Genomic DNA, 16,094 nt, shown 5'->3' on the forward strand with positions numbered 1-16,094 from the left:
ATGCACTAACCTGCAAGTTTTAATTCAGTAGGACTATTCAAAATAACATAGCTAGATGAGGAGGCACTTGCAAGGATGCATTCCTAGTCCATGCAGCGTATTGCATGCACTTGGGACTTCATGGGCTTGTGGGTGCAGAGCTTTCTCTGTAGGACCTTCACTCTTCCCAGACAGAGGTAGCTGAACCTGAATGGTGCACACTGATGAGCTGCAGGCACTGAAGCTACAGTGAAAGGCCCAGACAGCTTTCCAGGGCTGTGGGGGGTGTATCAGGGAGGGTGTCTGAGCTGGCTTGAAGGAAAGCCAGGGGCTAGCCAGCACACCGACCTCCCTAGCCATGACCTGACCTTCCCACTCCCAGCAGAGCATGGGAAAAGCCCCACTCCAGAGATGCCTGGTTGTAAGCTTCACCAGGGACTGAAGCACAAGAAGTCATTTACCGTGACTTACTTGACATACATAAAAACACACCCAGGAAGGCAACAGGAGAGTCTGAGAGTCACATTTGACAATACAGTTTTTATTGTAACAGGTTTTTGGTTCACTGGGTGGAAGTGACTGGAGAATATCGATGGAAAGGGAAGGGAATGGAGTCTTCCCATCTTTCTGTATGCTGGCCGAGAGGACTATAATGCAACTGATTAAATCCTATCTGCAGCTGAAAGATAAATCACTAAATCACACCTACCATATTTACAGTTGGGAAATAAGGCACATTTACCTCTTAGAGGCCAAGCCTTTAGCCTTTATAGTCATTCTCTAACTGTGTCTCCCCACCTCAAACAACCACTTTTTTGATATGTGGGTTGTAATGCATATGTATAAGTTTTAAAACAATTCGGGTAATCAGCTTTATATTTTGAAGAGTATGGGTTAGTTAGTCAAGTCCCTAAATACTAACATGTAGCTTTATTTTCAGTTAAGTTCTTTCTGAAATAAGATTATTTTCCACACAGGGAAGCAACATTACATTTCACAAAAGATTAAAGACACGACATGTTAAATCCTTGTCTTGGTTCCTGCTCTTTTGCCTGAAAAATGCTGATACTGTTGTCAGTTTTAACTTTGTCTGTGAATACTGTGCTTTCTCTTCCATAACTGTTCCAGTGTTGCTTTGAAATCTGCTTTTAAACATCTGCTTTCTCCTTCTGCATTTTCTTTTATTAAATGCTCAGCAGCCTGACTTCTACAGTATTATAAAGGTATGCATTTTCTTATCTCTAATTTAATGTTCAGATTAATTCAATTCTAATCTCTCTTTGTTGTTGCTGTCCTTTTTGTGAGTGCAACACACAGCATTTTGTCTCGTGTGTTGAGCGTTCTGCAGCATATATATATTGGCTTAGGGAAGAATCAGATCCAGCAAATACAGCATAAAGTAGGAACTGCTAAGTGCTTCCAGCTTAATTAATTTAATTATGTAGCCCAATGATTGATGTAATAAAAACAAAGCATGCAGGCCCATTGTTCAGGGGAGCACTGGCATGCAAAACCTGGCTTTAGATGTAATTTTTCTTCCCTTTAATTTCTGTCTGTCACAGGACTCAAGAGCTTATTACCATTTGCTGAACCAAGTTGCCCCCAAGGGAGATGAAGAAGGCATTCCAGCTATCACTATTGACATGTCAGGATTAAGGGTAAGATGAGATAAGTTTAGAGTAAATGCCGGTATTTTCTGTCTGTTACTTGCATTGCTGGCCAACACGGGGTTGCACCAGGATGTCAGAACAAGCAAACTCTTTTTAGCATTGCAACATGATCTTGTATTTCAGAAATCCAAACTTTCAAATAATTAAATGATGTGGTTTGCCTTTTGTTAGATATTATCACTGAAACTTTAACAACCATTGAACCATGCTGCTAAACTACTAACATGTAACAAGTGTATTTAAATACATTTATTTGGGAGTTTCATCAAACCATCCTCTTTTATATGGAATATAACTAAAAGCAATACGGTGAGATGGCTCTGCATTGTAGGTAAAGCCCTCTTGAAAACACAGACCTGCCATTACTAAAAGTGGGAAAGGAAATAGCTATAGATCTGACAGGGACCTGCTTGAACAGCCCCACACCTTGCTCACATGCAGAGATCCTGAGCGGGTCCTGTGTGCAGTGCCAGGCGGTAGGGTGAGGCTGATGGCCCCACTTTTTGCTGGTGCAGGAGAAGGATGACGTCCAGCGAGCAGAGTGCATGCTGCAGCAGGCAGAGCGCCTGGGCTGCCGGCAGTTCGTCACAGCCACCGACGTCGTCCGGGGGAACCCGAAGCTAAACTTGGCCTTCATTGCCAACTTGTTCAACAAATACCCTGCCCTTCATAAGCCAGAGAACCAGGACATCGACTGGAGCTCCATTGAAGGTAAGGAAAATGCAAATAAAGGATGTTTCTGGCCACCTGTGCCACAGTATCCCCAGCTCTGAGTCGATGATACGCTAACTTAACCTTACGTCCTTCAGACATATATTCACTGCACCATTAGCACAGGCAGCCTTGAGAAGGGGAAGCTGCTCTTTACCTGTGTGTAACTTCTCACATTTTAGGGGTCTGTCCTATGGATAGCACATGTTAAAAGACAAAAATGTTTGTGGGATGTCTAAACCAGTATTGGTTTAGACATCCTACTATTGAGCATGCTTGTTAGTGGAATCTAGAGTTAATCTCACATTCCCTTAATTGAGAATATAATTTAAAAATCAGATCTTGCATTAACATGCTGCCTGCTTGCTCTGGGCTGGGGTCAGGACCACCCTTGTATGGATCATTTGCTGAGCTTCAGGTCCTCCTTTCCCCGCCTCATAGTGCAACTGCTCATGCTGAGGCACAGGCTGTTCTTGAATTCTTGAAGGTGTTTCAAGCCAATCTGCCTAAATACTGTAATATATAGGGCATGAAGAAATATTACATGCTGCACCATACTCTCTTATTTCACCTGTCAGCCAGGGTCGCCTTCTGTTTATGGTTCAGTGCGCTGTAAATTCTGAGTTATAGTTTCATCGCAAGACACCGATTTTACTGGACAGTTGTCTTTTTGCAGGCCTGTTGATTGATGTATTTGTTGGTTTAGGTGAGACAAGGGAAGAGAGGACATTCAGAAACTGGATGAACTCCCTCGGTGTTAATCCACGTGTAAATCACTTATACAGGTAAGAGGAGGTACTGCACTTCCATCGGATAATAAAGAGCCAGCGATTTGTTTACAAAAACATAAAAACATTTGGACCCTATAAGAATATATGCTACTTTTTTTTTTCCTTTTCTTAAGGAAACTAAGTTTACCTCTACTAATAGCTTAGTTGAGTTCCCTTCCCCTGTTCTTTGTCTAACAATACATCTTTTTTATTGTTTTCAGTGACCTGTCAGATGCCTTGGTTATCTTCCAGCTCTATGAAAAGATCAAAGTGCCAGTAGACTGGAACAGAGTGAACAAACCACCATATCCTAAACTGGGTGGCAACATGAAGAAGGTACAAAAAGCTGGAATAGTTCCAGTAGTGATGTCTGTATCAATTCAAACAGCAATGTGGCCACTCATGTTGCTCTCAAGTCCCAAGTACAGCACATTAAATTACTTTTTTCCGTCAATAAATAATTTTTTGTCCTGAAAAAGGAACAAGATGTTTGACTCACTGGCTCTGTTGACAAGTGAACAATATTTGTGAAGTAAAAAGACTTGACAATTTTTTGTGTCAATATTTAAAAACTGTACTTGCAGACCACTTTTACTACTGTCTCAGTCACCAGTTATAATGCATCTTGACCGTGAGTCATATGGCACCAGCTTAATTGCAGCTGTCTGGATCACTGCCCTCCACAACAAAGGAAGACAGTGATGATAAGTGTTCTTGACCAGATGCCTCAAGAACCGATCACAGAGTTGCTGCTAAATACAAAGCTTTCTCCCAGCTACCTGGATGGCTAATTCTATCCAGTTAGGCCAGACTGATTAACTGACCTAAAGTATTGACTGGGACACTAATCCTTTGCCTCAGAGCAATGCCATGGTGCTGGAGGTACCCATGAGCTTAGAATTGTATTTTCCAGGGTAATCTGTTTTTCAGTCCCTGATGATGAACTATAACATTTCCTTCTGTGTTAACTCTTTACGATGGTATTTTTGGGATGGATGGCTGCTGGTAGTCAAACAGCTGTATTATACAGAGCCCCAAAGCTCCTGTTTGCCCAGAAGGATCTGGGCTAAGTGATCCAAAAAAAAATTAAAGTCACAGTGTTTTGTCTTCTTTTTTTCTGCTGTATTTTTGAGCTGCACTAATTGACCCTGTCATTAACAGCTTGAGAACTGCAACTACGCAGTGGAACTGGGAAAGAATCAAGCCAAATTTTCCCTTGTTGGCATTGCTGGGCAAGATCTGAATGAAGGAAACCGTACGCTCACGCTGGCCTTAGTCTGGCAGTTGATGAGAAGGTATGGCAGTCAGACACAAACTTTAGAACATTTTGGTATACTCAGTTTGCATTATAATAGTTTCCTGATGCTATCACTGAGAAGGATTTACAGGCTACAGCTTTCTCGCTCCTCTGTTTGCACATATATGCAAAGACAGAGTAACCTTTTGTTCACTCCTAGTTAAGGATGCAATCAAGGAGCACATTATCTTGTGGGCAAGGCCATTGCAATCAGCTCATGCAGAAGATTATTATTGTCACTATCTGTATAGCATGAATAAATGTCCATTGCATGGAAGAGAGAAAAAGAAGTTGCGAGGTCTCTGTATCAGGAAATGGGGAGAACGTACTGGAAACAAGGAATTGATGCAGAAGTTTTGTAATCTGCTACCTGAAGTGGATGCAGTTCAGTAGCTGTCTCCACTTTAATGTAATTCTCTGTGTGTATGTGTGTGTGTTTAAGAGCATCATAACTGGGGGGGGGGGGGGGGGGGGGGGGGGGCGGGGGGAAGACCCAGTGGTTAGGAACCGAACAGAGACTAAATTCAGTCTATAAAGCAAGGTATATGTTTATCAGGCAGATAATTAATCTAGGGATGTGGATTACTTGCCATCAGTTTGGGATGTCTTTCCAAGGTGTATGCTGACATGCAAGCAAAATATTCCAGGCTTGTGTTTATGCAGAAAGTCAGTCTTAGATGAGCATAACAATTCCCTTCTGGCCTGAAAGTCAGTGATTACTTTTTAAAACACTATGAGAATTAGTCATTTACACCAGGATCCACTAAGAGAGACCTTCTAGGAGTTTTGAGTGTCAAAAGATTTTGACACTCCTAGAACAGGGATTACGGAATTGGGGATGAATCAGACCCATTAGTATAATTATCGTGTTATAATATAATTCATATACATTGTGAGTGTGTGGGAAGCAGGAGAGTATCAGGTCTAAGAGGACCATTGGGTGATCCCAGTCAAGTGGCACACATACAGGATACTTCTGAGGTTATAGTAGACTTTGAGCAAATGCACTTATCCTGGCTACCCTCTTAAGGTACACCCTGAATATCCTTGAAGACATTGGTGGTGGAGAGAAGGTCAATGATGAAATCATTGTCAGCTGGGTCAATGAAACGCTGACTGCAGCTGGGAAGGATTCAACCATCTCCAGTTTCAAGGTATAGTTTTGTTAGAAGTCTCTTAGGAATCTCTTTTTCCATGTGTTGGAGTGTATGTTATATATGTTGCCTGTATATAGATGTATATATGCATATACATGCACACTTTACATTATGATATAATTAGTGACACAGTGTGATTATTTTTCATTCCCTTTTAAAGGCATGTTCAAATATACAGATTTTATTCAAGAGGCTTTATTATGAAAAGGTAACAGAAACATGATATGAACGTAACAGGAAACACCTTGAATGCCAGTTTGACATAGGACATCAAAGTATGGAGCCAGGAATGATGACCAAAATTAAGCAAGAGCTGCTGTGCTGTTGATTATTAAACAACAGCAATTACAAATGTCAATATTAAAATTCTACTAAAACAGTATTAAAGTATATAAAAAAAAATGGAAATATGCTTATAACCTGGTAGTACCTTGCAGGTGTACCTTGCCCTATTTTGCAAGGTACCATATAACCAGAAAGACAGACCAGTTCCAGAGGGCTTCTATTTTTGCTAATGCATCTGCAACGCTTCCCAAGCTGGGAAACACTCAGTGGATGTAAATCAACAGTTTACACCAGGCAAGGATGGCTCCATCAGAATTCATGTAATAAGCTCAGGAGTTACACAGTCGGGGCCCCTTGCACCTCCCATCAGTAGTTGTGTATCAGTGTTATCTCCTCACAGGAAGCAAATTCACCAGCCCAGCACCCCATCTTTGCTTAATGACATTGCATTCTATGACAAGGTGACCCACTTAGTGGATGAGGGAAAGGCTGTGGGTGTTGTCTGCCTTGACTTCAGTAAAGCCTGTGACACCATTTCCCACAGCATTCTCCTGGAGAACCTGGCTGCTCGTGGCTTGGGCAGGTGTGCTCTACACAGGGTAAAAAGCTGGCTGGCCGAGCCCAGAGGGTGGTGGTGAAGGGAGTTACACCCAGATGGTGGCCGGTGACAAGTGGTGTTCCCCAGGGCTCAGTGCTGGGCCAGTCCTGTTTAATAACTTCATTGATGATCTGGATGAGGGGATCAAGTGCACCCTCAGTAAGCTGGCGGATGACACCAAGTTGGGTGGGAGTGTTGATCTGCTCAGGGGCAGGAAGGCTCTGCAGAGGGATCTGGACAGGTTGGACCGATGGGCTGATTCCATTGTATGAGGTTCCACAAGGAGAAGTGCCGGGTCCTGCATGGGGTCACAGCAACCCCAGGCAGCGCTACAGGCTGGGGGCAGAGCGGCTGGGAAGCTGCCCGGTGGAGAAGGCCCTGGGGTGCTGGTCAAGAGCCGGCTGGACAGGAGCCAGCAGTGTGCCCAGGTGGCCAGGAGGGCCAGTAGCATCCTGGCTTGTATCAGGAATAGTGTGGCCAGCAGGACCAGGGCAGTGACCGTCCCCCTGCACTCAGCACTGGTGAGGCCGCACCTTGAATCCTGTGTTCAGTGTTGGGCCCCTCACTGCAAGACAGACACTGAGGTGCTGGAGCGTGTCCAGAGACGGGCAGCGGAGCTGGTGAAGGGTCTGGAGCACAAGTGTGGTGAGGAGCGGCTGAGGGAACTGGGGCTGTTCGGCCTGGAGAGGAGGAGGCTCAGGGAGACCTTATCGCTCTCTACAGCTGCCTGACAGGGGGGTGTAGGCAGGTGGGGGTCGGTCTGTTCTCCCAGGTAACAAGTGACAGGGCAAGAGGAAACGGCCTCATGTTGTGCCAGGGGAGGTTTAGACTGGATATTAGGAAAAATATCTTCACCAAAGGGTTGTCAAGCATTGGAACAGGGAAGTGTTCATCCTTGGAGGTATTTAAAAGACATGTAGATGTGGTGCTTAGGGACATGGTTTAGTGGTGGACTTGGTAGTGCTGGGTTAATGGTTGGATATGCTGATCTTAAAGGTCTTTTCCAACCTAAATGATTCTACGATTCCATGATATCTCATCCATTGGGGGGGGGGGGGGAAATCCTTGAAAGGTTTCTTAGTCTGCCTTTGATGAAAAATTATGCTAAGCAGCCCTTCATGAAGACCTGAATGGTATTTGACTGAGCTGTCCATTGTCATCGTGTTCTTGTATCTAATTTTATTTTACATCTATGCAGGATAGCAAAATCAGCACCAGCATGCCAGTACTGGATCTCATTGATGCCATTCAACCAGGGTCAATCAAATATGACCTCTTGAAGACAGAGGACCTGAATGATGAGGAGAAACTAAACAATGCTAAGTACGTTCATGCTAAGTGGCATGCAAGACAAGCTACCTGCTAAGGCTTGCCTGGGTCTGTCTTTGAGAACTGCTCTGCTATCACTCTCATCTGGCACAACCTCAACTAGAGAAATACCTCCAGAGCTAAAAGCACGAAGACTAGGAGTTAGGCAGTAAAACCCACTATCAATGGAAATGAAGTGTGTAATGTTATAATTCCTGCTTTATAATCCCTTTGAAGGGATCAAAATCACTTGGCTTCACAAGCTCTTATTTTCTCTTATTAAATTTAAAACTCATTCAGAGATCAGGGAACAATGCCAACAATAGTGAGCCATGGAAACCAGTGATTAGAGGTCATGGTACCTCTTTTAGTCACATACAGGTGGGACAAGGGCATATTTAAGAGAGAAGGGGGAGGACAGGATTCATGCCTGAAAAACTGTTTTTATGGATGTGGATATTGATTTTTTTTTCCTGGGTGGAAACCATTTCCTAGCAGAGAGGCAATCCTGGGGGCATCTCTCTTTCAGAGTTATACAGATCACCTCTCAGTCTGATTATCAGTTTAGCTTCTCCTTTGCTATGTGGCAACTACAAAAGGGAAAAGGGTGACGGTAAGGCAAGCAGAACTGCCATAATTTTTCCATAGACTTTTTCCACTGTTCTTTTCCCCTTCCATTTCCTACCATCTGTTCTCTTTCTTTCCTTGCAGTCCTATGTGTACTTTTCTTCATACTTAATTTCTTCATCTCTCTACTGATGTTTCCCTCTTTCCCTGTCTCTTTCTGCTCCCCCCCGCCCCCCCCCCCCCCCATATTTCTGCATTTTGCACAGAATTTCAGAAATGTATGTGCTCTGCAGTGGGAATAACCTGAGATTTTCTAGCTTTTTCATTAAAAATTGAAGAGACATACCCCCTGGAGAACAGTCAGTAGTAGCCATGCAACAGTGCACTCTGAGCAGGGAGATGGGAAGGTTAGCTTGCATGTTTTGAGTATGACTCAAGCTGAAGAGAAGCCCCTGAATGTTGATTTCCAACAACACTGATGTCCACCAACATCAGCCTTCCGCTTTCAACCCTTGTGAATTTGTTTGTGTGCAAAGACAGTCACAGAGATGGAGGGGGAGCAAGACCAGAATGGCTGGTTGTGAGGATAATCTTTCAGGGGATGGGAGACTAAATGTTTTATACCAGTTTGACCTGCAGTCTCCTGTGTTGCAGTAATCAGTGCTCTAACCATCAGGGAATACACTGTTACCTTTTACTAGAAATGTTCTCTGAGAACCTGTCTCATACACTTCTATAGAAATTTGATTTTGATGAGTCAGTAAGAAAGTTCCCAACCTACTCTAGTAGAGGGAAAATTAATGCTACTGCATTAACTTCTTTGTTTGTTTGTTTGTTTGTTTGTTTTTATTTTTTTTTCACTCATGCAATGCAGGTATGCCATCTCTATGGCACGAAAAATTGGAGCAAGAGTCTATGCCCTTCCAGAAGACCTGGTTGAAGTAAAGCCCAAAATGGTCATGACAGTGTTTGCTTGCCTTATGGGAAAAGGCATGAAGAAAGTTTAAAGCATAAAAGACTTGTACTGATGCCTGGTATTCACCCTTTTGATTCCCTCAAACTGGATGCTCCTCTCTGTATCAAGGAAATATGCAGGGTGCTCATGCTTTTAAGGCATGAATGTCACACGTGGTTCCAGTTCATACAAAAGTCTCCATGTGTATCCAAGAAATGTCTTGTTTTGAACAGTAATATGTGCTTGATTTCTTTGCCTTATTTTCCACTTTGCTAGATATAACCATTTCATATTCCTGAATAAGTTTTCAATAGCAAAGATTATACATATCCTTTTATTAATGGATACCAGAGTTTTCTGTCCGGGGTCACCTGGAGATCTTTGTCTTGGGAAGCACAGACAGCTTTTAGGACTGTGAAAGGTTATATACTACTTCTGCCTGAAAAATGTCTTCATGCTTTTGGTAGCGTTTCTGCCATACTTTCCTTCAGTTTGCACCTGGGATAACAAAAGGAGTTTCTCCAAGCCAACGCAAGTATTAGTGACTATATTTTTGGAATGGTAGGATCCTCTTAGGAAATCTTGTGGAAAGAGAGAAGCGTTTGGGGTCTGCAATGTGTTGCTGGTATGTGAACTGAGCAGTATTGTTCCCTGCAAGTTATGCCTCTGCCACCCCTGGCATTACTCACAGAGCACATTACTACTCACTGGAAAAAACACACCATAACCTGGTCCTCCAAGAACACCCAAACTCTGGAACCTTTGCAAGGAATGCTTTCCAGAGGATAATTCATTTTTATGTCATAACACATTTAAAACTTAAGCAGATTGCAAAGCGTGATAGAAATGAAAACCATATTAAAGAAACTAAGGGGATGTACTCAGTTAGCAGCAATACAATAGGAAGTGAACCAAAGGGACCCAGAATGACGTATTTATGCAGTGAACAAAAATTAAACTCTGTTAACTTCACAGACTGGCACTCAAAGGGCTGTGGCCCTGATGCAGGAAAGCATTTAAACCTGTGCTTGCATACGAAACAAACTAAAATGCTTCCCTGAACCCACTGGGAAGGGATCCTCAACAGAGCTAATTCAGCATAGCTTTGCAGCTAACAAGGGACTGTGGGTTTGCCTCAGTCGAGGGCCTAGCCCCATCTACGGATAGTCAGTGGGATATATTTGCACTGAATCTCTTCCTTGGAATGAGTCATTTACTGTTCTGGCCTTCACGTGGATTTTACTGTGGTGAAATACAGAAGGAGGGAATTTTGCCTTAATGCAATCCCATTGACAGTCTCAGTTCCCTCCCTCTCCCCTTCCCTCCCCTTCAATCCTTTCAGAATTGCCTTAATAAAGAACCAATATTCGTGAGAAGTGTCTCCAAATAAAAAGTTCTATAAAGCCAAATGTGTAGTCTTTGCTTTTAATAATGCATGTGCTGATGGGGAAGTGAGTATCATCTAGCTGAAATAGGGATAGATTTGAAAAAAAACAACCAACTGTGGCCCCGCTAAGGATGTGTCTTCCATATTGTTATTGAACTCACAGACTGCAGAAGGCAGGAAGAATTGTTTCCTAGGCCATTTCTGAAAACGCCACTGAGACACTGCCAAAGATGGGACACTGTGTGGGCTGGACCCACAGCCTGACCCAATATGATTTTTCCAATTCAGCTCAGTATCAGTTACCCTCTTCCTGTGCTCATATACCCATAGACTTTGCTTCTTTAAGCATTCTGCAATGCAAACACGCTACTTTGTTTTGGTACTAATGGTCAGATCCTGTTCCTGATCGGATCTGGCTGCCCTGTTCCTCTCGTGAACCTAGACAGTTAATACAGGGTGGGAAAGGTACAGCATCCTAGGACCCATTCGGTTTGGTCACAGCATTTCCCAGTGCTGGCAGAGAAGGAGAATATCTCGAGTGTTAAACGATGGAGATGTCACCCCAGCTTATTGCCCAGCAAGGGGGAGTTACCAGATCATCGCCCCTACACTGCTTACTCCTCTTTTCAGGTGTAGGACCCGCTGTTGCCTTACGTGAGGGGTGGCTCTGAAAAGGCAGCTGCTGTTCCCTTACGTTGTTTGACTCGAGAGTCACAGAATCACAGAATGGTCAGGGTTGGAAGGGACCTCTGGAGATCACCTAGTCCACCCCCTAGGTCATCTAGTCCACCCCCCTACGGAGGTAAGCCAGAGAGGGGAAACTGCAGGCAGAAACTGTGAACGCAGCATTTCCCTCGGGTGGAATGACCGTGTATTTTGCGTGTGTGGCATGCACATGTACGCAGGGGCCGTTTTTGGCTGGATGGACAGTGTAGATCTGAGAGGGCAAGGTAAACCTGCCTGGAGAGATGTCCTCATCCCAGACTCAGGGGTGGACATGAGGGATGAAGTAGATGATAGATGGGAGACCGCAGCAGCACCAGGGTGAGAAAGGGGGCTCTTCCCTTGGTCCGAAATAAATGTAGGCATTTGCTATCCCCAGAGAGAAGAAGATTGTCAGGTATTTCCCATTAAGCAGCCCTTAGCGGCTCAGTTTTTTTGCACAGGGGTAGGATTTTTAGAGAAGCCTGCTGAGAGAGGCAGGGAGAAGAGGTTTCCACACATCATGGGTTTCCCATAGGCAAGATGTAAGACTCCAGGGGCCCTGGGGATCAAAACCTGCCTCTAACTTAGGCTCGGAGGGGGACGACAGGTGATGTACGCTGCTATTCAAAGCATGTTTTGTCAAGGGGGTTGCTTTTCCTCCTCCTCAGCATCCCAGCACTGGAGCCAGGCACCTTGCCATACAGCCCTCCCCGTTGCTGTTCTCCTGCCCCCCGGCTGGCTCTTGGGACACTGAGCCCCACCGTGCAGCTGTGGCCAGCGGTGAGCCCTGGCGCCGGCCCGGCCTAGCGCAGCGGCGACATCTCGCCACCAGGTGGCAGTCACCCCGTTTGGAGTCCCACAGACTGGCAGGCATGAGCTCCGGAAACGCTCTCCTCTGGGAAAAGGAGAAAATCTGGGATATTTAACCCCAGGCAAAACGCTAGCAGCTGCCAGTGTTGTAAAGGGAATAACTGCTGTTGGCAGGGGTACTATAGTAAAAGCCCTACCAGATCTTCATCCTTATCTCTATAATCTCCCTTGAAAAATAAATCTGTCAGGGACCCAAAGGTGTGGGAATAGCTGCATACTGGTACAGGAGTATAAACATTTTCACTTTTCAATGCACCTCTGTTCAATCAGGTATTCTTGTTTATTTGATGGATTTGAGAGTTTGCTTTCATGAACTAGTAACAGGAGCCTGTAATAAAGCTCCCAGCAGATGCTAAATGAGTTAAAGCCATGACAAACACCACACAAAACCAGGATCTGGAATTTTTTGCTATCGCTTTTCTCCAACTTTTTCCACCACTCTTAGAGAAAGCAGCTGCCTTTGGGATTCACTCCCAAATCAAGCTGGCTTTGTAAGCACTTCCATTATTGATTTTCATTGCACAATTAATCATAATTTTCAATGCTTAAAAAAGGCTTAGATGTTCATATGAATAAAAATAAAGCATCAGCAGTTAGAATATCTAGCAGAAAAAAACCATGAGGGCAATCAACCCACATGCTTCAGGGTACAGTCTGATCACCAGATGGACTCAGAAGGAAATATCTCCCCATAGTGTAGTAAAGCATAATTAGGTGCATGATGAGGATTTTACACCTTCTTGTAAATCATCTATCCTGGCTAGAAGTCATCTATTCTGGCCTTAGAAAGGAGACAGCAAGCAGTATGGCTGGTTGCTGTGCTCCTGTACAGAAAAAGTAATGTTTCTGCTTCCTGCAGAGATGGAATTGAATTGAAACCCCAACCTGACATTACTCCTCCTTCCAAGTGCAGCTTAATTCTGCTGTGAGCCTGATCACAAACTTCAGGTCTTGCTGTCCATTGCTGCCTAACAGTGCAGCAGCTTCGGTCTGGCTCCCACTTGGAAAACAGAACCCTGTCTCTGGCAGATGGCTGCAAAAAGCACATGAGCAGCACTGGTCCTACAGCAAGTACTCGGCTACCACTGCTTTCAGTTTGATGGAGAAATGGTGCCTCTGATCTTGCAAACCCATGTGTTGAGTTGCTACTGTGACACTACAGCTGTCCATCTTCTGTCACTTCTGTCATCTCCTCCACCATCTGGAGAATGGACTTGTCAAGACTTTGGGAGTATTTTGCTCCAGGCTGCTCAGCTGCTTTAAGTCCAGTAGTTTTCAGGCAAGCAGACAAGGTGAGCAGCAGAGAGTAGCACCACTGAATGCCTGAGCCTCATTGTCTGCTGTGTGGTGAGCAACGTCAAAGTTAAATTTTATCCACAAACCTAAGAAGCTGTTCATAAGCAAGGCAGGAAATAGAGGAGCTCTGTGTACCGGTAAGGTGATATCTGTGCACTTTTTATAGCTTAGTGTGGGCAAAGTCTGAATTAGGACCGACAACACTGGCTATGTTCTCATTTTGTTCCTATTTTTTATGTCTGTTCTCATTGCCGATTCTCTTTTGCTACCAGGAAAACTGTTGTTCCCCCAGCAGTTCCTTTGCTGCTCTGAAAGTAACACACAGCTTCGAGTCTTCATTATCATTTAGTAAAATGGTGATATTTTTAGAGCATTGTTTATCATTGCACTTTATTTACTTTTTGTGTCCTGATCACTTTTTAAAGGCAACAGTGTCTTACAGAAAACCTAATCTGCTCCTAGTGTGCAAGCTACTATTGCTATTACAGATCCATGATAAATTATCCAAAGCCGAGAAGGGCCAGAATCACACAGGCATGTGCTCACAGGTGGTGGTGTGTCTGAAATTATGAACAGAGCAGAAAGCTACATAACCAACCATGCAGAAAAGCACTGAACTCCCTCAGGGCAGGCAGTCATTTAGTGCTTCTGTTAAGGATCTAAAGGAATACAGCAATGAATATCTGTAAACACACAAAGCATGCAGGGGAACCCACACATCCACTTGGGATATCTCCTAGCAGGTGACTGACATGCACGATGCTGCTTTGATTCACACAGGCAGAAAAGCCATGTCCCACTGCCAGGCACATCTGGCAGCCTACAAATATGTCCTGGCTCTTCACTGCAGTCAAGAAAACCAGACACCTCAGAGCACATGTCAGTTTGTCACTGATGTGAGCAGATGGCTTCTGACCAGCCCCTGAGTAACATGTCCTCCCTCGATTTTGCAGCCCTGGAGCAGAACACCCTGCATGTCTGAGAGGTGGCGGATAAACCTTAGGTGCATCAACCTCTCCATGCCTTACTCCTCAAGACCTGCACCTGCTTGTGTGCTAGTAAAACAGTCCTGTGGTTAAGTAACATGGCAGTGAAAGGCTCAGTCAGCCACATCAGTCCTGGGTTTTGGCAGTCCTGGGTTAACGGCTGGACTTGATGATCTTAACAGTCTTTTCCAACCTAAATAATGATATCATTCTATCCGTGAAAAGTAATCGAGATCTCTCAGGAGGGATGCAGGCCCTCACCACCAGCCCTGCCTCCACTGCTTGCTGCCCTCTCAAATTACATTTCACGTTAGGGAAATGTGGCCGCAGTGCCCCGTAACGCTTCAGTCACAATCCTCAGACCAACATGGGGCAATGCTGCCCATGTGCTGATCAGACCCTGCAGAACGGTCAAATGTCTCTGGAAACTTCTCAAATTCGCTGTTGGAGCCAACTTCTTGGAACATAGGTTCTACTCACCTTAGAGGCTGTGAACAGTGCTACTGGGACCTGTACTATCAGAAACCTCCTTGGCTTGCCAAGCTTTGCAACATGTGGGAGCAACCTACTAATACAGGTTCAGCCTCTGCTGACCTACTGGCATCCATTAGCGAGCACTCAGAAGCTTTTAGCTTAGTAAAGGAACAAATTCTCCTAAGGTCATTTTACTCCGCACTTCTCATACAGGCTCTGGGCAGAGGGATACCCAGCACCATGACAGTGTTCTCTGTGACAGACCCTGTATCTTGCAGTGATCTCCTAAAGGTTTGGAAATGATACCCCAAACAGGAATCACAGGACTGTCAGAGCATGGTGCTTAGATGCAGACTGCAGAAGCTTTCAGCACAGATGCTCTCAGCTGCCAGAGCAGTCACATGGTCCTGGGCAGCAGCAGCCATACAACTAAGTGAATCCGCTTGTGCAGACTGATGGTCAGCATGGGCTGACTGAGATGCGCCTCTCAGGCTGGGACCACACCAGCCAAGAGAGTTGAATGAAAGAGGGCAGGAGCTTTGCTCCATGGAGCTTCTCTTCACCAGCAGCCTCAAACAGGTCCTGGCATCCTCCAAAAGCCCAAAGAAAGGGCCCACTCTTCCAACCTCTGCCAGATGCCATGCAAGCAATATGAGCAAGTACAAGCAGTGCAGAGAAGAGCAGCAGATACTGCTGACACACCCAGAGACAGGCAGAACTCATCACTGCTCCAGGGCTAACTGCATTCCTGATATGTACATACAAACCTATGTAAACAGGGAGGGGGACTGGTGTGCATCCACTCCCTTGCACCTTAGCTGAAGTATGCTCTCTGTAGGTGGTACTCGGAGCACCTTTCTCAAGTGCTCAGTAGCTGTGCCTGGAGTGCTCCTGTGCCCCCCTTTGATATTCTTTGTTTAACAGAGTTGAACTTGCTTTGCGAGTGCTCTTTGTTAAGATACTGGCACAAAAATCATATCTACTGGCAATAAGAAAACATGACTCACTTGGACAACATGTTGTTTGGGTGGGAGTCGATAATAAACCTTCAGGAAACAGAGCTCATGAGGAAAGTTTTT

The 16,094-nt window shown here is 44.7% G+C and overlaps 1 protein-coding gene across 1 annotated transcript in view; it reads left to right on the forward strand.

Annotated features, from left to right (window-relative positions):
* LCP1 (lymphocyte cytosolic protein 1) overlaps positions 1–10,706 on the forward strand; it is a 33,094-nt gene extending 22,388 nt beyond the window's left edge. The window contains exons 9-16 of the mRNA XM_005433228.4: positions 1,542–1,637; positions 2,165–2,360; positions 3,067–3,145; positions 3,352–3,466; positions 4,292–4,425; positions 5,458–5,581; positions 7,666–7,790; positions 9,217–10,706. Of these exons, the coding sequence (XP_005433285.2) occupies positions 1,542–1,637; positions 2,165–2,360; positions 3,067–3,145; positions 3,352–3,466; positions 4,292–4,425; positions 5,458–5,581; positions 7,666–7,790; positions 9,217–9,349 (1,002 nt within the window). The 3' untranslated portion in view covers positions 9,350–10,706. The remainder of the gene's footprint in view (positions 1–1,541; positions 1,638–2,164; positions 2,361–3,066; positions 3,146–3,351; positions 3,467–4,291; positions 4,426–5,457; positions 5,582–7,665; positions 7,791–9,216) is intronic.
* Positions 10,707–16,094: the final 5,388 nt, after the last annotated feature.

This window comes from Falco cherrug, chromosome 2 (genome assembly GCF_023634085.1).
Source record: "Falco cherrug isolate bFalChe1 chromosome 2, bFalChe1.pri, whole genome shotgun sequence".
NCBI classification, from domain to species: Eukaryota; Metazoa; Chordata; class Aves; order Falconiformes; family Falconidae; genus Falco; species Falco cherrug.